General features: G+C 35.1%; 1 protein-coding gene across 1 annotated transcript; it reads right to left on the bottom strand.

Annotated features, from left to right (window-relative positions):
* Positions 1-266: 266 nt before the first annotated feature.
* DYNC2I1 (dynein 2 intermediate chain 1) lies at positions 267-26,197 on the bottom strand. Its single transcript, XM_054273543.1, has 24 exons — positions 26,115-26,197; positions 23,512-23,565; positions 22,469-22,883; positions 21,922-21,974; positions 20,987-21,325; positions 19,575-19,633; positions 17,729-17,786; positions 16,126-16,203; positions 14,697-14,892; positions 13,016-13,118; positions 10,718-10,847; positions 10,067-10,178; positions 9,606-9,700; positions 9,154-9,280; positions 8,113-8,285; positions 7,391-7,553; positions 5,984-6,097; positions 4,868-4,929; positions 3,807-3,858; positions 2,543-2,603; positions 2,196-2,292; positions 1,816-1,947; positions 1,283-1,506; positions 267-702 (listed from the first exon to the last, which is right to left on the bottom strand). The coding sequence occupies exons 1-24, from the start codon at positions 26,127-26,129 to the stop codon at positions 531-533; spliced, it is 3,084 nt and encodes a 1,027-aa protein (XP_054129518.1). The 5' UTR covers positions 26,130-26,197; the 3' UTR covers positions 267-530.

The raw sequence follows: 26,197 nt of genomic DNA, 5'->3' as shown, positions 1-26,197 counted from the left end.
ATCTCAGAACCTGAGTTAGTCAGGTGTTCCTTTTGCACAGTTTCAGGGTCAGAATCAGAAGATAGATATGTGTGATGTAATTTGTGTTTTGACATGTTTGCATATGGTCTTTAGGTAGACACAAGGAAGTTTTACCAAGCATTAATGTTGAGGCCCAGAGGTGGAAATCTCCTCACATTCAGGTTGTACAGAAATACAACTTTGTTTGCCAAAGAATTGCTGTGATTTATTTCACAGTGAAATAAAGAGAAACAACAGTGCAATTTATAGGAATGTATTTTTGCTATTTTTTAAAAATATATGTACATCTAGAGTACTTTCAATAATGAAACACAGCCATCATATTTTTAGTGCAATAATGGTAAATTTGATTCTGTCATTTTTATGATAAAATATATTGTTTCAGTTGAAATATTGTATTGATAGTCTTTAAAATATACACAAATAGTTAAATACAAATTACATTAAAATTTTTTAAATGAAGTAAAAAATAAACTACACATTTTGCAATAAATTGTACAACCCTGTTTCTAAAAAGACTGCAATAAAATAGAATACAGTTTGTCAGATTCCTCAGGCTGAGGCAATGCCCATTTCTTCTTTACATACTGAATGTCTATCTGTCCAGATTCCTTGGCCAGCACAATGCCTAACAATCCATTTGCTTTTTCTGGCTCTCCCAGAAGAGTCATAGTTACAACCCTGAAATCAAAAGAACAAGTGAATGTTGTTTAATTGAGGCAAAATAAATAGAAATTGGTGATTTCAAATATGCTTGTATCAGATTACTTACAGTCAACTAAATGATTCTTATTTTCTGCTCAAACCCCATCATGTTCTTTAGCTTTTCACCAGTTGCAACCATTTAATGTAAATATAACATGCAATTCTTCCCCCATGCATTTTATCATCAATTTCTAATCATGGTTGTAAATTATTTCAAGCTTGCAAAAATGAATGTTAGATTGCATTTTACAGTACAATGTAATAAATTTAAAATTTAAATAATTTTAAATTTAAAAAAATTTTAAATTGTAGGAATTGCTCCAAAAACTAGCAATGTGTTGCTACAGTTAACAAGGATACAAGGAAAACTTTTATTTAGAGGGATATTCAGCAAGACTAACTTCAGCCTAGGGAAGACAGTCAAAATTTAGCTCACTGTTTGTTTCCACACCATCAGCAGTTCACAAAATAGAATTAGAAAAGCAAATTCTAATGACCATTTAAAATCAAGGGAAAAAACCCACACAATATTAATATTTTGTTAAAAAGAGAGCACCTCTCTGATGGCAGAGTCTGCTTGGCCACAGGCAACAAATCACTTTCCAGAAGATCCCAAATGTAAATATTGGATGATGCATCCAGGGCAAAGAACACAGCAGGTCTTGTCAAAGCCCACTGCAGGGCAATAATTGGCTGGCCCTTTGTGCTGCCATTCCACTGCATGAGGGGATGCTCTGATGTCATCTGGTGTAGTCTAATGCTTCCATCTGAACAGCCAACCTATGCCATAGATTAAAAGAAAATACCTTCTGGAACAAAACAAACTGAGCAAGATATCAAAAGTGGTGTTTAGGTACATGGCTCATTGGTGGACTTGGCAGTGATAGGTTAAAGGTTGGATTTGATGATCTTGGGGGTCTTTTCCAACCTAAATTATCCTCTTATTCTATGATTTTTTTTTTGTCACCCTTCATGGCAGATTTGAATTAGTGAGGTAAATCTACTAACACATTAGTTAAATACATCAAATTAGAAATACTCCCTCAGCAAGTAATTAAAAAATGAAACTTCTATTAAATGTTTTCATACCAAAAACAGTGGCTTTCCAAAAGGGAAGAAATCAATTGCAGTGATGCTTATTGATCTCAGTCTGCTCTCCTGGGGCCTGAATAGCTTTGGAACAACTTTTAAATCATGTCTTGTACCATGGCCTACCAGACCCTGTGAACAATATAAAGAAAATTAATTAAACAAAACAACAACAACAAAAAATTGCATTATTGGTATTACAGGAAAGAGTTAAATAATTCATGAGCTGATACTTTAAAAGATCCTTAATAGCTAACAAATTTTAGTAATATGGGCTCAAATTATAAATTTTACACAGTCTACTGGTAAAATTCCAACTAAATAAGACAGCTTCCAAACCAAAAAACTAACAATGAGATGAATTCCAGGATGGTACTCACAATGTTTGTTCCAACAATGAAGTGATTGGGATTAGAAGACAGAAATTTAATAGTCAGTGTCTGTGGCATTCTCTGGCTAATATCCTTTGGGAAAAGGCTGAGGAAAATGGCAAAAGCAAAAGAGGACATTAACACAGGGAATTGTCTCCTAAAGCTGTGCAAGTACATACAGAAATTCTTTATCTAAAATGTCTATGATTAGATCTAGGAAGAAATTTGTATTAAAAAAAAACACAAACAGAAAATAATGTTAAATATATCTTATGCAACAGCAAATTAGTAAAGTATAGGAAAAATTAGCTTTGTGAGATAACATATGTAAAATTGTAATGCCCCAGGTTTCCTACCTGTTACTCAATTCCATAGTTGAGCTATGTACTAACTTCACCTTTCCTCCAGGAACTAAACCTAAAATTATAAAAAAATATTATTTGAACTGATTTAAGCCCTTTGCATTAAAAAAGTGCAAGCAATAAATTAAATCATAAGGTAATAAGTAAAAGGATATTTCATAATTAGGTTACTGCAAATACAACCTTTGACATGTAAGAATCTTACATCATTCAGAACTATTTGCTTCAGAATTCAAATCTGAAGAGTTACAATCTTTGACAGAAATAGAAACATAGTTATACTTTTCTTTTTCTGCACTCTGTAAGACTCAATTCTAGAAATGGTTAAGATGTACATTTATGTTACTTGGATCTTTGACGATGAATTACAGTGATGAGATAGTGCAATAATGCATCCACAAAGTTGGTCTATGTTACTTGTTAGCAGAGAACAACCTAAATAATGCAAATCCCTCAAAGAAAAAAAATTTTTGAAGAAGAAAAAGTTTTACTGACTTTGCAGTAAAAATGTGTCAACACCTGACCACAGCTTTAAAATGTACCTCTCCACAGACATAATACCCAGCTTTAGCAGCTTAATATAGCCTGAATTGCACATGAGCTTATAGAAACTGATCCAAAATTCTAGTTTGTTCATTGTTTATTTATGTATTTTCAAATGTAAAAGGATTTTAGTCACAGCCTTTTCCAGTTAGGTAAGCATGTAAGCGTAAATTTCTTTAAAGAACAAAGAATGTAATTTTCTCCATTTACATAACTCAAAAAGGGCTGAATGGACTTGGTTTTTCAGTGTTTCCACAGAAAACTTCTCATGCTAAATTAAGCTTACCTAAAAAAAAGGTTTCAGGACAATTCTCAAAATGGAGACACAGGCAACAACAAAAGGACTTTAACAGGTTTGGCTAAAACTAAAGTACAAAGAGGAGGACCAAAGCCATAGAATTGCATATTATTGGGGAAAAAAACCCCTACTGTTGACAACACAGAAAACTATTCTGACATTGTAAAAATGTGTCTGTCTAGTGCCAATTACCAATACAGAATTAGCAGATGAGATTTAGATAGCAGTGAAAATTATTCTACCTAACCAATAACCCCAAACATCAGCTATGAATTATTCAGAATAAATCTTTTCCTCAGTAATTTTGCCTTCTTCTAAACTACTTCCTGGCATCACTGACTCTTCCTCTCTCTTTTAACTTCATAGTCTCAAAATTGGAGCATTTTATTCTACCTCTAACAGTAGTACAGTACTCACCTAAGTCAGTTTGTGAACCAGCTAGATCTGCTTTCTGCAATTCAACAACCACCTGAAAATCAATATTTAACATTAATAAACAATCAATATTTACCAGAATTTAAAGTTTTAATAGTAAGTAATAACTCTAAAGGGCTGTTTGGAGAGGCAGGTCTAACATTACAATGATTACAGGTAGATTCTCTACTCCCTGTCAATGTCTGCAATTCTAAAAATATCTTCACATGCCTGCTTGATGTTCCTGATGGAAAGCACAATATGGAAAGCGACATTCTGCACTTAATTGCTAGTTGGCATCTTGTTGGTTTGGTCAGTTACAAAAACCCCACTTTAAACAAGGAATTGTAACACATTTCCTGTTCTTTCCTATACATGAATAAAATTAACTACACATGAAATAAAAAGGGTAGAGCATTTGGCCTGAATCTGTTGCTACTAAAGTTACTAAAGGTAAGTTAAGGCTTTAAGGAACTTGATTACTGACACAGAGGTGAAATACTTTTATTCCTTATTATTCACAGGTTCAGCAGCTGAACCAAAGCTGCATGAGGTAAAAACCACTTAAAGCATGTGATAGAAGAGTTGTCAAGTCAGTAATTAAAAGCAGCAGACCTAGTGCTTTCCTAACCATCATATTTAAGCAAGGAAATCTTATTCTCTGATTTTCACTTTTTATGTCTTTAACACTTGTTTTATATAAATTAAGAATTTAATTTCTCCCCTATATTCAGTATCATCTCTGACACCACTGTGATTTTAAAATTAAAGTAGGTGGGTGAAAGATGACTGAGGACAATAAAGGAGTACTGGAAATATTTGAACATATTTTTATTAAGCAATGCAATTTATTGCCTTTTTTCATGAATTCATGTACCTGTTAATACTTTTGCCAAAAGATAACATTAGGGGTCAGATCAAAACTTTTAAGGAGAATTCCAACAGAATGGTTAGTGTTGCTGTACTTTTCAGGAAAGCAATTCTCCTAAGAAATTCTGAATTTGGGTTATTGTATTTGAAGTATTTTATTATACATTATACTCTCTCTTTTCATGCATACTCACCCACATATTGAGGATTCCATTTTCATCCATTGAAGCTATCTGAAATGGAGGGCTTGACATTTCTATGGAAGGAATGGCAACAATTTATATTCATACACTGACCTCCCTCCTGAACAACAGCAAAGGATTTGAAACATTTCCTACATTAATACCTCCTCTGAAACTTCTACAATCCTCTCATTTGCATAAAAAGGGAAAGTGCCTAATTCTACCAAAGGGGAAAAAAGGCATGAAACTTTCTTTACTGACAGGGTGGTCAAATATTGGAGCAGGTTTCCTAGAGAGGTGGTCAGTGCCCCAGGCCTGTCAGTGTTGAGGAGGCATTTGCACAATGCCCTTAACACATTTTAACTTGGTCAGCCCCAAACTGATCAAGCAGTTGGACTGGATGATCCTTGTAGGTCCCTTCCAACTCAAACAGTCTGTTCTATACCTCTGTCTATTCCAGTATGTGCAGCTTGTCCTACCAGAAAGGCAAATGATCTCAGTCTGCATCTTTTTTAAAATGTCTGGATTCTGTGTGGACTTTGGAAGGGAATATAAAGTGAAACAGATGGAATCTTGTAAAACCTGCAATAGGCAGCACATTTCTTCAAACCACTATGGATTTCAAAGTACAAATCTGCAATGGAAGTGATAATGTCTTCCCTAGCACACTGTCTGAGAATTTGAGGATGTGAGGATTGGAGTTTCTTTGCAAAGGTTGGTCATAAAAAGAACAGGCAAAAGGCGCAGGAAAAGCCACCAATTACAGCCACACATTTGAAGTGCTTTCAGCTATAAGCAAGTTGCTCCACTGACTCAGACAGGGATTTTTTTGGACATTAGAGAAGCACTAAGACTCTTCCAAACACAGCTTTTGAGTGATAACTGGTTTTATCATGGAAATTCTGCTTTCTTCTGTCTAGAAAGCAGAATTTATAACAAGCACACAGCCACATCTGATGTGAAGCTGCACTGAATGAACATTACATAAAAATGAGAGCAGAAAACAAACTGCAATTGATACTACAGACAACTTAAGAGACAGGCTGGGATTATAAACTGGATTTTGACTATTTGTTTCACTAGGTACCTAAAGAAAGACTCAGATGCTTAGAAGAGCAGTTTACATACCCTCCTGATAAGAGAGGCTTGAGAGCCCATAACTGTGGTCACTGCTGACAGAAGTTGAGACAGGTTCCACTGCCAGTATGGGAGAAGTGTGGTTTACTGAGTTTAGAATGCCATCTGTAAATGAGAATTATGACAGTTAAACATAGTACTTTCCACAAAAAAAACCAAAAAAAACCAAACAAACAAAAAAAAAAAAAACCACAAACGAAAAAAAAAAAACAAAAAAAACCCCAAACAACATCTTAATCACTTAATCGCTTTTCAGCTTATGGGAGAATGATGATTACAAAGAAAGAATGGCAAATAATGAACTTTGCACAAGTCTCAATTACAATACTGCAAACTGCTAAATTAACACAATACTACTAGATAAATCAGTGTTACAATATTTCTATTCACTTCTCATTTTCCAAATGACTGATGCATCATTTATTCCACTGTACCAGACATTTCATTAAAATCTACCATTTCAGAGTTAGCATGGAAAGAATTATTTCAAGCTCCATAAACAATAGGGGTAGAAATAAATCACTGTTTACTATAAAAGAAGATAAAATTGAATAAAAATTACTCTTAGTAGAAAGTATCCTGAAAAATCCTGAAACAGTATTCACCACAAGAGAATATGTATATGCCCTTTAATAACATTTTAAGGCTAATGTGTGTTTAGAGTAATTTCAATGTGTGTTCTTTGTCAGATACTCATGATTTCTGGACTTGCCCTGTGCACTGAACTTAATCTCATTTAAGACTGAAGGCATTAAAGCTTCCTAAGTACCCAGCATTAAACCTGCCTGCTTACATAAGCAACTACATGAAACTGTACACATCCATTTGACCACCAGCTTGCAACAGAAGAGCAAGCATCTTTGACCTACTAAAAAAAATTAAAAGTCTATCTATAACCAACTACTGTTTACTTTTACATGGCTGTCCAATTAGAAACACTTGTGAAGAAAAGAGAATTTTGTAAATGTGTGTAGTGGGGTGTTTTAGAAAACTGATAGTACTACAGCCAAAGTTAAATCAGAAAATCACAGCATGGTTTGGACTGAAAGGGATATTAAAGATCATCTCATTCCAGGCACCAGCCATGGGCAGGGACACCTTGTCCTGGACCAGGTTGTTCAGAGACCCATCCAGCCTGGCCTAGAACAATTCCAGGGATGGGGCATCCACAACCCCTGTGGGTAACCTGTGCCAGTGCCTCACCCCTCCCACAGGAAAAAATGTCTTCCTAATAGCTAACCTAAAACTACACTCCCAATAAAACTATTTGCAAAACTATTGCTGTATGCTATTCCTCACTCTAGGATATCTTGCATGAATGTTACAGAAACATCAAGACTTAGGTCAAGACAATTTCACTGTGCACAAAGTGCCTGACCAGGATGCACAGATGCTCACCTGTGGAAAATGTGGGAACTCTAAATGTCCACTCAGTTTCTGAGATCATCATACAAGGGTGCATTCTTGAGTCTTCCCGAAGATCCCACACCAACAATGAACCATCTGCTGTTCCAGCAAAAACTAATGTTGCTTTACTGGGACTAAAGCAGCAACACATCACCTGTAAAACAGTAAAAACATGCAGGGTTGATATTATGATAAAGATCAATGGTTTGATGAGCCTGAAATAGGTTTGTGAGCATGGGAACCCAGAAAATATAATTCACATGGGTTTATGGCAGAAGGGAAATGCATCTTAAAAGGGAAGTAGGATATGACCTTCAGCAGGTCTTCCCTTTTCAAAATAGTCATTGTGTAATCTGCATCTACTGTCACAAAGCTGAAAGAGGTGACTCAGCTGTATGGGGATGATGAGTAGAGAGAAGTCATAACTACATCTGAACCAGATGTTTTACTTCCATTCATTCTTCAGCCATGAAATAGAGTCAAAATTAAACAATCCAAACAACCAACAAAACACCATGACCATCACTACAATCTGGTTCTGAAGCACAGAATAGAACAAGAACAGTCTTTGTTCACTAGGCTCAAATGTGCTTCTCAGAAGATAGAAGATGGCATATTTTGAAGCAACACAAAAAAAGACCCCATGTAAAAACAAAATCTTTAAATAAAGTCTTGTAATTGATAGACAGATATACAATGTTATTAAAACATACCTCTGAATCACATATTAAAACTTTCTGAGGACTGGAGGGCTGCCAGATGTTCCAAACACATATAAGGCTCTTTCTGCTCAGCAAACCCACACCTGCCTTTTCAGGTAATCCATGAGCAGAGAGCAGTGTCTGCCTCTGAACTTGGGAGACATATAAGCAGGAGATTTTTCGGCCTAAACCGTTAAAGAAAAAAGCCAAGAAAGAAAAGCAATAAATGAAAAAGCATATTCACTGCAGATGCAAAAGCATATTCAGCTACTATAGCAACAAACAAACTAAGATGCAATTATGAAGAATATTTCTATTAACATTGTGTTGCTTTTGCAACTATACAATAAAAAAGTAGGGACTAGAGAAGGAATTCAAAATACTAGAAGTAGGAAGCAAAAAGGAAGAGTCAAGAAATTAATAGAATAATTATTCTGGGCATAAGCAAGCCAATCTGATCTGATGCCAGTATTTATACTGAAAATTAATCTGAGTCTCAAACAGGAAACAGCACAGGTCAGGCTTCTTTGGTTTTATCTCCATCTAACATGTTCCTGTTAGATGATATAGGGTTCTGTGTTACAATGGGCCTTCCTAACATAATTACAGATGCTCTATTTTTCACTTTTCATCTCAACAGCTATTGTTTATATGGAGAAGATATAATTGCTTAACAAATATATCAGGCCACAGTATCCCTGTTGAATAATCTGCCTTTATTTGTAACTGTCAGCATAAAGAGCCCAAACAAAATTACATCCCTTGGGATGGTCCTTCAACAACGGGAATAAGAAATTACAAAATTACACCCATCATGTTAATTGCTGGCTTTATTTCTGGTAGGAAGAGATGGAATATATTTCTTGTAAGATGCTCTGATGTTCCCTATGTGAAACCAATCTGATTAGTGCAATAAAAAAGAAAGTGAGGTTTACATCATCTGTATATCCTGATATGTGCTGTTTGCACAGTAATGACAAAGAACATGGCACTTTGCATAAGAAAGAAGAGATCACTCTGTACACTAAAAGGTATAGAATAAAGTTCCCTTACCATGGAGGAATGGCTGGTTAGTATTTAACTGGAAACAGCTATCACTAATAGACAGACTGGTTTGTCGAGATCTTAGTTTCCTGGGTTGTGTTGCAACTTGATCTTCCTCTAGCAAAACAGCAATCACCTTTCAAACATAATTACATTTATAGAAATAAAAGGGTCATCTTATCTTCCAGCTTTGCTATTTGTAGCTTTCTAAAGTTACATGGAATAATTTCATAAAACTTTTATCAACTGTCTTGTTAATTTTGTAACTTTGCAAATACAGCTTTACAGACATAAAAGTTGCAGAGCTCTGATTCCATTCCTTTGCAGAGAGATTTTTCTCTTTGATAACAACTATTATTTAAGTAATTCATTTAAATTAGTCAGAACAAGAACTGTAAGTGGTTTATTACACTGTATACTTATGCAACCAGCTCAAAGGGATATTAAGGATGTAAGTGTACCTGGCATGCAGACCGGAGAAAATTTGCTAATCTTTGTGAATCAATTTTAGGTGTTGGAGCTCCATTCACTGATGTATTCTGGGTGTTTATGGGACCTATGAAAAACAGAAAAACAAAAACCCAAACCTGAGGCTTCAAAAGAGAATCAGTTAAGAAAAGTGTAAGGACAACTTAATTTTTGAGCAAGAGGAGAGTGGCAGGAATCAACTTCAGAAATAACAGCGTTGAAGGACAAGATCTGTTGGAGACTCATTTCTGCTGCCAATAAAAACATCAAACCAGAAGGAAAAATTATTTCTGCCATTTATTTTTCATGCTTTCCACATGAGGATTCAGAGTGCCTATATCAGCTTGCTATCAATGCAGCCTGCCACTGTACAGATTCTCACAAGTAATGGATCCCAAAGAGAAAGTTTATATGGCATGCACTTATCTATGAGTAAGATTAAAATGTTCTTCACCTCCAGATACAAGAGCACTTTCTCCTGGATGCTGTGTCCATTTCTCCAATGTCTCAACTTCCTCAGTCTGAATGTCTCTGTCAAGATTGTCCTCATTACACTGAACATATGCCTGAAGTAGAAAGATTAAATTGTCAATATATGGGGTGACACAGCTAAGACTGACAGCACAAAACTGTGTAGAACTTAGTAATATTAAAACTGAAATTTAAAGCTCAGCCTCTCCTGTTTGTGAATTCAGATCTGAGCACACTGACACACTGTCACTATTTCATGCATGCACATTTTACCACATTTCACACCAGAGTGCTAAATAAATAATATTGCAAAAATACAGAATGTCTTCCTAGGCATGTAAACACCAAACCAAGCATATCTGGGGATACTGAGCCACAGACAGGGAAAAAGCCCTTTAGAAAATGGGGAAGGAAAATGAGAGAGTTGTCTTCTAATACAGAAAGGAAATTGCCTGTCGGGCCAAAAGTTTTGAAATCATTGCTTTATAGTAATTAAGGCTGAGAGATCAATATGATTAATTTATTATCTTATGTGCTGGTAGCTTTAGCAACTTTATTTTTTAAGGAAAATTCTTTTCCAGAAGGAAAATCAGCCCTTTGAGGACTGAAACATTACTAGGCATTTGTTACACACCTGCTTAGTGTTCATTTTACCAAAATTCCTGATATACATGTCGTACTCATTGACAGGGGGCAAATCCAGTAGTGAAAAACTAACTGAGAAATCCAGGTCAATTAGTGGGAGAAGTTCTGAAGTCCGTTTTCTTCAGGATGAATTACAAGAGAGAAACACAAAAATGGTTAAGAACAAATATTTGGCAATCCTAAAGAATGACAACCTGATTTTATATCTAACAATACTTTAATCTATGGGAATTGAAGTTGTACCAAAATTAATTAGCAGATAAAAATGTAACAATAGAAATACATAGACTGTTGTTTAGAGTTTTCATTTAATGTAACATTGAGATAATGATCATATTTGAAAATGCAGTACTAACTGCAAATGGCAAATGTCAAATGGTTTATTACTAAAGCCAAACTATCAAAAGCTCAGCAGATCATCTTGTCTAAGTATTCTAAAGCTGTTCTGTGAGGTAACAGGTGAATATCTCTTTCTTCTAGAGTTAGGACAGTGGCTAATTCTCCTAAACTCATTTCATTAACTCACATCACTCATATGTGTACATGCTTTATAAAGATCTTGTATGATATCCTAGCTTTGTTACACATTTGTAGGAAAAGACTGACAGTCCTTGTCACAATTCACACAACTATCAATCTACTTTAATGCCATAAAGCTGTTAAGATATTTCATTTCTAGAGTGAACTGCATGAATTACACAAAGATGTCTGCTTACAAGTCAATTCTAGGCTCTTGCTGTAGTACAGTCTTTGATAATTAGACAATTTTTGCAGTCTCCCTTTCTCTCTCCTGCACTTGCAGGTTTTTAATGTACTTAAAAGTGATACATAAATACAAATCAGATAAAATTATGCATCTATAGCAATTCCATATCTAAATACTCTTGCAGATGCATTTTCTAGTTACAGCTTCTTGCTGAGGCAAGATGTCATTTGAAAAGAGACAAGACTAGAGGAACAAGAGCTAGAATTTCATCAGTATTTTAAAGTGAATTTTTTTTTTTATGCATAAGGACAATTTTCACATCTCCTTTTTGCTACTTGATGACATCTATTGCATATTCTTAGCCACATTTTACTTTAACTTGTGCTTCATAATGTATCATCATCTCTTCACAAACATGGGTATAGATTGCTGAGATATAACTCAAACATATAAAACTTGCTTACTAGTTTCAAAACTTAATGATACATGCAGATAAATCCTAAAAATAAACTAATGAGTTTGTACTTATAATTTACAACTCCCAAGTGCCAAAAATTATTTATGGGAAGCTTTCAGTCTATTTACTGGTAGTAATGTATTATCACAACACTGAATTCCACAACCCCTTCCTCTTCCCATGAAAATGCTCATTATCTTCAGGCTGTGTATGCTGTCAGCATGCACACAGGGTTATAAACATAGTCATAATCAGTCATGGTACTGAATCAGCAGAGGCTGACAAACATTCCAGAAGGCAATTCTCCAGAGATGCCTTTGTGAGTTTCTTAATCTGTCTCTACAGTCTAGAGAGGAAGCCTAGACAATGAACTTGTGTAAAATTTGAGTATATACTTTAGGCAATGTGAATTAAATAACTCAGACAATAAAATCTCCCTTATGTGAAAATTAGCCACTGATGTACAGCCATGAAACAGTGGAGTCTGGTATTAGCAATAACATTTAATAACATTGCCTTATGCATCCAAACATTGTAACAGAAAACTGGAGATATATACAGTGCTTCAGACAAATCTGGAGCTCCTGTCAAGTTCCTCAAAAAGCAGTCATCAATTTGTTTCTTTAAAATACAGAGATGTCTTAGGTATCTCAAATCTAGATCAATTTTAGATCAGCAATAACATGTTTTTACAGCAATTGATGTTATCCCTGAAAGGGAATGTGCTATTTTAGCAACTGTATGTACCATATATTCTTGATTATTTCAATAAGTTACAGTTCTGCAGAGATCTGATGGTAGTGAAAAGGATTGCTCTTTAGTACTTTAAGTCAACATCTAATTAAATGACTGAAGCACTAAACAAAGACATTACAATCCTGGCAACACGTTCTGTAATAAAATGATGCACATGAACTGATATATAGATACATTTCTCTTACAAAATGACATGTAGCAATACCTGTAAATTATATATGCTTAAAAACTAATTACTGCTAGTTAATAAAGTATTTGATTCCATAAGACTCAAGTTTATAAAATTCACATACTTTAAACATAATGAAAAAAACTGCATCTCACATAATGAGCTGCCATTTTTTGTGGATTATTTAAAATACACTTACTTCTGCTTACTGGCCAAACTTCGGCTGCTTTGTCTTTGGTTTGCCATTTGGAAATCCATGAATATTCCACAAAAAGAGCTTCTGACAGAAGAATCTTGCCTTTCTGTGATATTGTAAAACACAGTGTTACAGTTCACACTTAAAAGTGCATGAAAATGTTAAGCAGTAAGTCTAAAAAGCCACAGATTTGTTACAACGCAGCTACTGAAAGTTCCTGGTTCACATGTTCCACAAAGTGCTCTGTCACCATTTTCAGTTTAACATCAGTAATGGGCCAGCATATACAATGGTTCTTTATCAATCAATTCAAAATGACTGACCATTGTAATTTTTACTTTAGAAGACTTATGCAGAAAGTGTCTCTTTCTCTCTCTTGCCATCAGCAGGTGCTTTGTTCCCCTGTGTACAGTCAAACACTCTGTGATCAATTTTAAAGATTGCATTCAAGTCACACAGACTTCACCATGTGCATAATACATCTCTGAATAAGAGCTCAGGTAAAGGAGAACCTCACCAACACAGGCTTAACTAATATCCTTAGATGAGTAAGGAAAACACTGAAAAGTTCCTTGAAAAGCCACAGTTAAGAGACCAACTACAACAACTGATGTCACATCTGTCTTACTCCCTTTCCTGGCTAGGTTGTAGCTAATTGACCTTAAGACCCAACTTCCAGTCAGGACTAGTGGTGCTTCACTTCCTCAAAGGATGACTGCCTCTTTAGGCAATACTCGTAAAATGCTTTTTAACTTATAAAAATAATTGCCAGACTGATCAACCACCATTTTAAGCAAACAAAATCAAAAGTTCATCAAAAAAAGAATGCGTTGTGCAATTAAAAATAAACCATCAAGTGTTAAAATTCTGAAATTCAAAAATCTCTATTGATTCTGTATTTTTCACTAGATAAATAATAATTGCATAAATCTTCTGCAAGGAGAAATTCACATTACAGTATGCTGGTTGCTGCTACAATGACCATTAACTGAAATCTATTGACAGAGACTCTTCTAGGCTGGAAAAAACGTTAAAGAGATACTGTAAAGACTTACAGGAACTTCATTTTATTCTTCCTTTCTGTAATAACTTTGAACCAGACTAAAAAGCTGTTTAATATTCTTTTGCACAATGATTCTATGTGGTTGTTCACTTCAGTGCAGACTGCAAAGGAGAACAACAACTGTACTTAAATAAGCAGCTCTGGCACTCACAAGAGTGAGATCAACTGAATTCCAGACATTTCAGAAAGAGCTTGCATTTAAAAGTGATAAAGTGCTATATATTTGAGTAGTATTGATATTTTTCTTGCCTTCCCTCCAGAACAGTTGCTTCAACTTTGCTTAAAAGAAAAAGGTGAATTTAATGCCAGCAGAAGCCCCAAACTGTTCCAGCACTCCTCAAGTTTTCAAAATCCAGACTCTCATATGCTCCTCTTACCCAAAATAAGGTGTATTAAATGTCAGTCTGTACTTTTTATATTTCACAATTTAAATGATTAGTAATGCCTGTGAATCATTTAGTAATGTGGACGTTACAGTGCTTACCACAAATCTACATGATTCATCCTGAGGACCAGATTTTGGTCTTTAGGCAGACTGTTAGAAAAAGTGGCCAGCTGACTTGTAAATTGTATGTGTTACTCATACATTTAATATAAAAAGGCTGGTATCTAGTCACATACCCATGACTGGCTCCTTTTTTTCATTTTCCAGTTTCTTTGGCAATGGATTAAAAATTCTATCATTTTCTTCAGTAATTGCTCTTTGAATTTCTTCAATTTCTGATGTTCTGGAAAACTGAACCTCTCTTAGATTTTCTTCTGCATCTTCTACTTCACTGCTTTTGTCTTCATCATCTTCAAAATCATCTTCATAGACCTTTGAAAGTAACAGAACTTCCAATACTTGGTAAACACAAACTATAGATGCATTTTTCAAGATCTTTTACAGAAATTATAAAACGTCAAAATAAAAACCTCGTGCACATATCTATAAATCCTCTGATTGAAAGGCATTCTAAAATAAGTGATAGAAAGAAAATAGCATATTTTGATTCTGAAGTACAGAACAATCTGATCAATTCTAAAGATTGATCAGATAATATTCTAATTATTCATAATTATCTTTAACTATTAAAATTACTGCAGTAATTTTAATCAAGAGAAGATAATCTCAGCGTTGTTCTACAGTGCCTAAAATGGTCTTTTTATTTAATATCCTAAAGCAGGCACTGTAAGTTTAGGTGAATTATGTGTTCTTTAAAGAAATAAAATAACAGTGTTCAGTGGCATAAAAGTGTAGGCATGAATGAAGTTGTTGGTTTGACAGTTTTACTTCAAGCTGTCCTTTAATGGCAGGCTCACATTTACTAAACTGCCTCATCTGCTGTCTATGCCTAAGGGTCATCTTTTAACAAATTCTCAAACTAAGACAATTCATGTCATGCTAAAATAACCATCTAACATGTATGAACAAGTCTTAAATGTGCTTATTTCTGTTCACTGAATGGTAAAGAGCTACTGCAGTGACCAGCTCAACAGTGGAAATCATCACTCCTGACATGAGTGGAGATGAATTCTACCCTCACTGAACAAAGATAATTCCAGTAAATGAAAGCACATCCCACACACTCTTGTATCTTAATAACTTTAAAGTAGACCAAATAGAGCTAAAAATAGGGAATTCAATGAAACAAATTAGTAAAGTGAATGCTGTGTGTCAATACCTTTTTCCTATGATAAATGAACAGGCTTTTTTATATTTTTTATCTGAAATTATTAGCTCTGATTATTTAAGTAATTCAGCATTCTTCACAGAAAGTCATTTAAATAATTGAAATCCACAAAGGCAGAGAAAACATTTTGTGAACACTTCAACTGAAAAAACAAAACTTGGCCCCCAACCTCTGATGAAAACTAACTAAATATATAGCAGAGAGTCTCTACATAACATTTTAATTACTCACTATCTACTGTTAGCCACATTAAGGTCACTGTCACCAAAAAGTAACTAAAAGCCATGTAACATCCTGTTTATTTCTGTGAACAAAGTTACTCTCTTTTTTGATACTTAAGAATTACTTCAGACAGACAGCTGTATACTTTTACTTACTTCAAAGTCATCTTCATAATTGAGTGAAAAATCCTGAAGTCCTGTGTCTGGACTAGAGATGTGTGTATCTTTCATTTCCTAAATCCAAAAAACAAATGAAACCATTAAATAATCTTCCCCCCAAAAAATCTCTTATCTGACAAATCTTACCATACAATAGATTAATAGTTGCTATTCTCAGATATTTCTGCATTTTCAAGCAAACATATAGCATGAAGTTTATGGATAGTTTACAGATAATTATATTATCAAGCGCTAATTGCTGAATTAAACTAATAGTACAGGAAGAAAAACAGAACTCAACCTTATCTTGGGAAGATCAAGTGTTTTTCTAACAGTATTTTTATTGGAAAAGATATAAAAACTGCTGTGCTGTCTACAACTTCTTTGATGGTGCTAACAACAAATAGGATTGCCCTACCCTTTTGAGGACTAGACAAAATTATCCCTACACCTAAGTTATACTGGAGGACTCACTCTTAATAAAATAGTGCAAATGTTGAAACCAGGAAAGCAGAGACATGGATGCAACAGGAGAACAAGATAATTTCTATATGTAAATAATTTTGCTAACATTGAATCCTCTACTTTGTTTACATGGAATAAGATTTATGGTATCCTTGCAAGAACTTCAAACACATTTCCTTTCTCTAGATTATTAATTTGATTAAAATAATGCCATTTATTTACAGCAACTTTCCTGGTTTCAACATTTGCAGTGTTTTATTAACAGACTGAATCCCCCAGAATAACTTTAGTTGTGAGAAATTTCTCTGATTTCTTCTGCCTGCAAGATTGCAGTAACTAATTAATATAGTTTAATTCATATGATTTTTAAATAAATCCTTATTCCATTTAGTCAGACCCCTTTAGTAACACACTTAACAAAGGTGTTTATTAGCTTTTAGGCTACTTTGTATTTTTTATTACCTATGACCATCTCAGAAAATGTCTACAGAGCTGTCAGCTTTATTAATAACACAGATGCATCTGGTACAAATATGGTTTTTACACACTAAAAACCTCCACCTGTCAGTATTGTCTGGGTTCCTACTTTCAAGAATTTATAGAGAAAATCTATATATTGTCAATACAAAACAGGATTGGGAAATTATGCTGGAATATTTTGAAGGCTGTGGCATTTGGAGCAACAAATATACAAAAAAAACCCCCAACAACAAAAACATAGAGTGTAAATCCCTGGAATTTCAGTGTCCTTGTTGAGTCAGGTCCTGAGTAGGAATTTCTCCCTCCTGTGTTGCCTCCTATTGCCAATGAAAACAGAGAAGATAATGGAAAAAGAGACCAAACATAAGAGGACTGAACTGCCTATTTCTCTCCACAAACTAGAAATGAAATTTAGGTCCTCACCACAGAAATTCGCACTTAAAGATGAGCTGAATCAATAAGTTGAAAACACCACAAAACTTTAAAATTTTTATGGTAGAGTTAGACTGTATCTGTATAGACTGTTCCAGATAAACCCAAGTCTATACAGCTTCAGACTTGCTGAAAATTTGGCTCTGTCTGCACATGTCCATTTAAAAATATTAAAATAAATAATTTCAAAATATAAAAATCATTTCCTCTTCCTTAGTTTTACCTCTTGTCTTGTGTCCATGTCCTCTGTTTCAATGAGTTTTCCTTTATCTTTTACAGTTCTATTCAAAAAGAGAACAACAACTTTATTGGTTAACTCATAAGAAAGCACTTCTGTTTCAGTTTTGGTTTTTGGGGATTTTGTTTGTTTTAGTTTAAAAAAAAAAAAAAGGGGTTTTTTTTCCTGAACAGGAAAGAACAGTTGGAAATGTCCACTTAACTGGAATATTTCTACAAGTATTTTTATAGATCTCTATTATACAAAAGGATAATGAAAGAACCAAGTGATTAACTGGCAAATAATTGAGAAACTAATTTAACACATATAATTGCATCAAAAGGCAAGAAAAAGTAGTGAGGAAAAAAAAAGTCATAACTCCACACATTTATCTCTTGTATTAATATCTGCAGCAAAGCAGAGATGAAGATCAGGTTGGTGCAATGTGTTCAAAAGCCATAAATCAAAGACTGATTTCAAACCTGTTTTTCATTCAGGGGTCTTTTTTATGGGGACAATATAAACAGGGTTAGAGAGCAGGAGCAAATCAACAACAAGCTTTGCTCCTCAATAATCTATTTGATTATTTTATATTTGTAGAGAGTATCAGACTTCAAGAAGAGAGTATTTTTACTTCTTATATGAGTATTTGTATCTACTGCTGTTGGGATTGACGAACATAGGAAAAGGCAACAAAAAAAATGAAAATTTGGTTGGATTGTGTCATAACATATTGGAGTGATTGAACATTAACAGTGCCTGAAGCTGAACCAGGGTTTCATGACATCTCACCAAACCATACTGCCTTCCCTGCCACCCAGGAATGGCTAAACTCTCCTTCCCAGCAATGCACAAACAAGGACTCAGCCACAGCCCCAGCAACAACAGCTTCAAAACATTGCCTGAATACTCAGCACTGCTGACACAGCTGAGTGCTGCTGCCAGGTAGCATCTCAGAGTGTGTATTCTGAAATATTTCATTTTTCAGTTTTGCATAGGAACACACTTCCACAAATTCACTTCAGCCAAAGTGGTTTGTCCCACGCTTAACATTAGTAATACTCAGTCACTGGTGGTGACTTCACTGCCTGTGTCCCCAGAAGCAAACAACCCAGACTTGTATTGAGCCAGGAGGATAAACTAGGGTTTAAAAGTGAGAATTGCAACCAACCATGGACCCAGAGAATTAGACTCCAGAAAGAATTTTACAAGGCTCAAGAAATAAAGAATTCTAAGTACTAGAATATACAGGAAACTTCTCCAAGATTTCTATTTGCTAGTACTAAAACTTAGAAATATAATCCTGAAATTAATTTAACTGATCCTACTGAGGGTATCTAGAATATTTCCTTTCATATTCAACAGCAAACTTGCTATATATATATATATATATATATATATATAGATAGATAGATAAAAAATGTTTCAGATATCATCTGGGATAGGAGCTGAATATTGATACTCGAATTAAACTAAACAACAAAATAGAGTCCTATGTAGTTCATCATGAACCTTACATGTGTCCACATGACTACATAGTGAATTTCCAAATGCTAAAATTCAGCATTTCTGTCTCCAAAACTAAGTGCCCAGATTAATATATATGACTAAAAAACATCTCTTGCTACCATGATGAAGAAAAATAATCAAAGGAATACAAATACATACTTTTGTTATCTGAATCATCTTAGAGGCAACACACAGATTTTTTTGCAATTGCTAACTATTGGGCCTGTGAAAAAAAATTGCCCTCAGATATGTGAGATTAAGAATTTATGCTAATTGCTTTGGTGGTGACTGAATCTTAGTAGACACCATCTAGTATATAATTATTTTAAATCTCTGAATTTACCTTACAAGCTGATGGCTCATTTCTTCTTGAATCCTCTCCTCCTTTTTGTATTCACTGCTCTGTGAAAGAAGTCACAATATTCATGAGTCAGAAAAGCTGGGAGGGAATATGTATATGATCCTGTATTAGTAGTACTCTCATCAAACAACAAAAAAGGTTGTTAATGAAGTGTTTCAATTACAGACTATTTTTTATTTCAGTCATTGCTTGTAAGATGCTCTCAAAAACTGGTAGAGCCTAAGGGCTGACCTTGGAAGGCTGTGGCCAGCCTGTTCCAAAAAATGAGACTTTAACAGTATGTACTACAATTCACAAAACTGGATGGAGGGACACAGAACAGTCTCAGACACTTGTAATCCCCAGTAGAGGGACTTGGATCTTAAATTCTGTATTATGCAGGTTTGCTTAAGTTTGGAAATGTATTCAATAGGTTGTTTAAGATAAAGGCCTTTGTCTCTATCCAGAAACACAAAACAAAATATAACTCTGGGACAGAAGCATCAGTGTGTGTGTGTTCTCTAACAGCAACCTGAGTACATTTCCAAGGAAGTCACACACTGAGCAAGCCCCTCTTAGACTTTTGTTTTCTGCTGCAGTCAGTCAGTTACAGGAATCACTCATGGAGGGCCTCTGCACTGAAAATTACTCATATTGTCACTAGAAAATATATTTCTGAACTTCTATTTCAGAAGATTGTACATCTTCACTCTTTAGGCAGCAGAAGAAACTACCCGAGACCATCTCAGCTGTTGTATGTCTATATGTCTATATAAAATCCATTTGATTTTAAGAGTTACAAATTACTAGAGATTCCTTCTCTCAGTTTTGTTGAATCAATACTTATGAAACATCAGTTAAAAATTACAAATTAATGATTAAGTCTCTAGGACATAACATAATATTAAGTATCTAGGATATAACATCATGCTTTGTGTTAGAGACATAAAATATATTCCATGGCTTCAGAAATAGAGGCAAACCCCACAAATATAAAGGGTCTATATTCACCTGCCTAGTTATGACTTGGATTGATGTGTTCCTTTCACAGACAAAAGTAGCATCTATTAAAATCTTTTTTGCTACAAAGGCAGCCAATAAACTTCAGTGGACCTCAAGCCTTATGACATCTCCACCTCAAAGTGTTTGCAAAAATTTCAGAAGTCATAACAAGAAAGAATTTTATGAATAAATGATGTTTCTAACACATAGGAATTTTTTTTTTGTTTAAATTTTATGGAAGGAATCAACTCTGAATTAGCATACTTAAATGCAGATGTAGTGTTTTCATCTACCACTTTAGCCTCAAATTTCAGACAATGTTGACTTAAAATCCTAGCATTTTTATCATTCCCCTATTGACAATATACTAGTAATTAAAGTAAGTGATAAGGTGAGGTTTTAGCAAAACGTACCCTTAGATCATATTTCTTTCTTTCCTTTTCTCTACTTTTTACTCTCTCATCAGCTTCTGCCTCTGACCCTTCTCTGTCTCCATGGGAAGATTTTTCTTTAGATCTCTTTGATTTATGTTTTTCTTCCTCTTCCTTTCCATAATGTTTATAACTTTTCTCTGTAGAAAGCCTCTCTTTTTCTGTCCCAGAAAAATGTTCTTTTTTTTCTCTGTATTTTCTTTCTCTCTCTTTATCCAGCTCTGTTTCTGTATCCACAAGTTTCTGTAACTTGTGCACACGTTCACCTTCTTCAATTTTGTAGGCCAAAAATTTTTCAATTTGCTTTCTTAAATCATTATCCTGCAAAGAGGAAAAGAATATTAAATGTTTAAAAACTTCTCCAAGACAGTTCTATCTTCACAAATCTATCCAGATTTGACCATTAAAATGATTGAATTTTGAGTACCTAATCTTTGTGTCTCACAGATCTTCCAGCCATTTTTCATTTGCTATGATAACAAGTTTTAAATTATGAGATTCTGGTGTTTCTTCGAGGATACTGCATACTTTGCTACAGAAAATTCTTTGAATTATATGTTCTTCACACAAAAAATTAATTCTTGTCTACTAGGTGGTCTAAAGTAGGATGTACACTCATCAATTACCCTTGCAATAAGGGCATAAATAGTAGATGGAAACTTTTGATGTAGCTGTACCAAAAGCAAGCATTTTTTGCATGAAAATTTTATTTCATGTTTACTTAAAAAAAGAGAATAAAATATGTCCTTAAATTTGAGTAGCTGAGATATATTTTGTTTTTGTTTTGTATACTTGTCATCACCTTACTATCTATGCGTCTCTTGGATTTCTTGGGAAACACAGTCTGATCCAGTTTCTTCATTATTCTACAATTTTATCTTATTCTGTTATGGAAACACTTCATTAATTTCCTTTACCTTCTGTACTTTATGTCTTCTTTCTCTCTCTTCAGTTCTTGCTTTCTCCTCCTCTAGAAAACAGATGTATAAATTAGAGAACAGATTTTATAATATTCAAACTCTGTACGTAATTAATTCTAGCAAGTAGAAAACAGTATTTTAGCAATGTGTTTTCTCTTACATAAGCTCTTTCTAAAAAGGAATTCTGTTGAAATTCTCTCTCCAAAGCTGGTTACTCCTTCTTCTCTCCTAATGAATCCCTCCAGTCTTGTGTCATGGTAAGAGTAATGACACGTGCTACTGATTTCAGCAACCACCCTGCAAGTGAAGGGATCACTCAGGACAGTGTCCAGGAACTGACCAACCAAACCAGTGACATCCATCCTGTCCTCAGAGGAAGGGAAACAAGCATCAGAATTTTTTAAAAAGCATCAAAATAGAACATGCCAGCAGGTACCCACACCTGCCTGTTTTATCCTCTCTGCACGGATGGGGTATGGTTTCAGAACATTCCTATATAAATATAAAATATTTCCAAGTACAACAGCAAGCCATAGTTACTTACCCAAATGATGCCTGATTTCTCTTCTTCTGTGATGCTCTGTATCTCTTCCTTCAAATGATTTCAGATAATTTCGGGGATCTATTATCTCATATGTCTTGTGCTTTTTGTCTCGTTCTCTATCAGTGTCCCTGTCTCTATATTTTAGTACACTGTGTCTCTCCTCCAGCCATGACTCCTGAAACTTATCTTTGTGTCTCTCTTGGTCTTCTCTCTGCTGTTCTTTCTCCCTTTCTCTCCTTTTATCCCTGTCCCTTTCACTGGATTTAAACCTCTCTCTCTCTCTTGTTCTCTCCTTGCTCTTCTCTCTGCCTCTGTATTCATGTCTGTAAGGGTTTATGTCATGAACACTCCTCTCTCTTTGCAATTTCTTCTCTCTGTGTTTTTGGTCTTCATTTTGACTCTCTAGTAGTGCTGCCTGAAATAAAATAAAAAAAAATATCATTATAATTCAGCAATCGATTTTGATAGGAGTATATTCATGTGAAAAAAAAAGCTGGATTACTAAAATATGTATTTAATTTCCCAAATAATTGTTAATTTCCCATTTAACAATTAAAATGCTGATATAGTTCTAGGTTTACTTTGTAAATACTAACATTATGCCTGTGCTTATTGAAAAAAACCTAACAAACTGAATAGTAATAACACATACTGGAAAACAGCTTTTAAAAAATATAACACAAATTTCATGTAAATATCAATGATGTAACTGACTGCAGCCTGAATGCCTATTTGACCAGGGGATAATGTAATTAACCAGTTTAAAAACACAAAACAAACATGATAGATGATGATAATAAATACAATAGATAATACACATTTTAGGAAAGTGAAAATAATATATATAAAGCAGAGCTGTCACTTGGATTTGGGTGACCAGAAAATCAGACCCCACTGACTGCTGTGTGCTTACTGTAACAATGCATTATTTCCATTTATCTAATTTAGAACAAAGAGTCAACTCTTTACGTTTAGACCACCAATAAATTCTAGTGCTGTAAGGCAGCTTAAGAGCAAGATTAACAGAAATAAAACAAATCCACCTTTAGATGTTTCCTAAGTTCTTCTGCTTTCCAAGTATCTTCCTTGGTTCTTTTCTAGAACAGAAAATGCAGAAAAGTAATTGAGTAATCAATTTGCAGAGAGAAGTAAATCATTTAACAATGAATCATATTTCTAAAGAAAGGATCAAGGTACACATGGCAAGTCTCAGTGAAAGGATCATGCAAACAATAATTTGATTTAGCTATAATACCTATCTACAGTAAATCTCACCTTCCTGGACCTGGAAGAAGCCTGAAGCCCAGACTGCATGTCTAAGTTGACTGCACATGAAATATTAGTATGCAGCACTGAAGATAAAAAGCAAAGAGATAATGAAACCAATCAAAGTACACATGGTTTCACTAGAGTGCTCCCCAATAAAATAAATTCTATTTCTTCCATCTGCATTTGCAGAGCTCCTTCACTTGGCTGTTTGACTGCTGTTACAAAAACTAAATAAAAATTCATATTGTTTGAGATCACTGAGGGAAAGGAGGAATTTTAATCTATTGAATATTTAACTAGTTCATTGGAAGATGATGACCATATCCAAAGTGACACAATCAGGCTATCCTTATTCTCAAATTTAGACTTGGCAAAAGCTACTGAAGATTAACAAAATAATCACTGATAAATATGGTAATGATGAGCTGCACTGGTGGGACAAAATAAACATATGGTGGCCCTTTTTTTTTTCTTTTTTGGAAATGCATTATATGGCAGTATGATTTTAACAGTATATATATATTTTTAAATCATTCTACATGAAAAAAAAACTTGTCTTTTTAAACTTCGATGTTATAGAAGACTGTAGTGGACTGTGACTTCTAAAGTCAATGAGAAATCCCAAGAAGACAGAATTTGTTACAAACAGAAAGTGCCCTTTCAGTTTTATTTTCTTCTGATATTTAAAAAAGGCAAAAACATAAAGAATGCAAATATTTACTACTGCAGAAAGTCAGATGAGAAAGTTAAAACAAAGCTGATAATTTTCTTAAGTCAAGATTTAACAAAGCCTAAGAAACTCAACAGAACTTGCATGAATGTTAAGCTGAAAGGAAGGATATTGATGGGAAGAGAGCAGAATACTCCGAAAGTAACCTATTTAAAATCATGTTTTGGATTTAGACAATATTTAGGTATGTATCAGCAAACAAAGAATGTTAATGATGTAATAGCATAAAATCAGCCTGACCAACAGACAACAGATGAGGCTGCTTCAGATTTATTTCAAAGCTGAGGCAAAAAGCACACAGCACACATTCACAGGTGGTTCTCTGGCACCCAGTAATGTGCATCTGTCACTTTTCTGGGATCTGCAGTTTTCACCTCCCCACCACAACCAGAAGCTGTTGCTTTTGTGTATGATTTTCCACTTAAATCTCTGCTTTTGCAGAAGTATAATAAAGAGACAGGGAAAATGAGATATTTTATAAAGGATTGAGTCCTTTGTCCCTCTGTAAGCAAATGTCCACACAACAATATTTCAAACAAACTTTCAAAGGATTTATTGAATTGTCTCACCTGTCTGCTAATTTAGAAGTACTAATATACTCATTTAAATCTAGATTAAGATTCGTTACTTAAATGACACTGGGGTTAACTTAATTCATCCACCTAGAGCATTCAGCACACATGAAATGTGACACATTTACTGAACTCAAAAAGTTCTATGAACATTTTTACCAGTTAAGAATCTGTCCTTTAATCTAAAGATAAAGCAGTCAGTGGAAAAAGAAACCTTGTTGCTTTAGATAAACTTTGAAAGAGATCGACAGGGGGTTGTTTCATCACTCATAACTAGAAAGAAAAGAGGTTTTCAGAACATAATGTTTTTAGCCAATTTAAGAACTCAGTTAAACGTGATTGTAAAGAAACAGAAGAACAGTAAGACAAAATTCTGTCTTTAATTTTTAAGCCAGAGAAAAGTACTTTATTTTTTGCATGTAAACGTTTATCGTTCTTATTTCCAGTATGAGAAATAAGAAAGCTATGAGAGCTCTCAAATAGGCAAGAGCAGGACGACAGAAGCAGCCAAAGGAGGGATCCCCTCTCCGTGTGGCTGCTCCTGCCTCTGGCTCTCCGGCACTCCCACAGCGACAGACACACCTGAGATATTTCGGATCAAAGTTGAACTTTTCCATCACAGCTCGCTGCCTTGGCACGCCTACTTCAGCCAGTGAAAACGTCACCTAGTCATTGCTGCTAGCACGCCATGTGGTTTTGTTTCCTTTATTCCGCACTCGTACAAACCTTCAATAATTTAACACCTTAATGCAGAAGTTACGTGTGTTCCCGAAGAACTAGAGCCCGGTAATTAGCGGTTACAGGAGCATCAATTATTAAACACGCTTTTATCTAGAAGGTGAAACAAGGGGTATTTCCGTAACCAGCTGTCCCCTTCTGCAGGGGGATGTGGGGCGGTACAGCCTCCCCTCAGCCTCGGGATAAGGAGTCCCTCTTGCGGGGGGATTCACCGCCGTGCCGACCACACAAAGCGCCCCGGCCGGCCCCAGCAGAGCCGCGAGGGTTCTCGGGGGCAGCAGCCGAGGCTGCGGCGCTGTCCCCCGGCCCTGCCGCGCTCTCCGGCGCTGCCGCTCACCTTGTCCCCGTCCATGGGGCCGGGAGGCCGCGTCCGCCGCCGCGGGCCGGGATCGGCGCTGCGCGCGGGCCCGCCCGGCAACC

The sequence above is a fragment of the Melozone crissalis genome, unplaced genomic scaffold (assembly GCF_028551555.1).
Source record: "Melozone crissalis strain CALT ecotype California unplaced genomic scaffold, PUWL_Pcris_2 ptg000016l_1, whole genome shotgun sequence".
Lineage (NCBI taxonomy): Eukaryota > Metazoa > Chordata > Aves > Passeriformes > Passerellidae > Melozone > Melozone crissalis.
The sequence above is the reverse complement of the archived record's forward strand: the minus strand, read 5'-3'. Positions and strand labels throughout refer to the sequence as shown.

Coding starts and splice junctions, on each gene's coding strand:
- DYNC2I1 (XM_054273543.1), bottom strand. Junction 17,787..19,574: donor ATGAGCCATCAGCTTGTAAG/GTAAATTCAGAG, acceptor CTTTTTGAATAG/AACTGTAAAAGATAAAGGAA. Junction 4,930..5,983: donor AAGCCTCTCTTATCAGGAGG/GTATGTAAACTG, acceptor TTCCTTCCATAG/AAATGTCAAGCCCTCCATTT.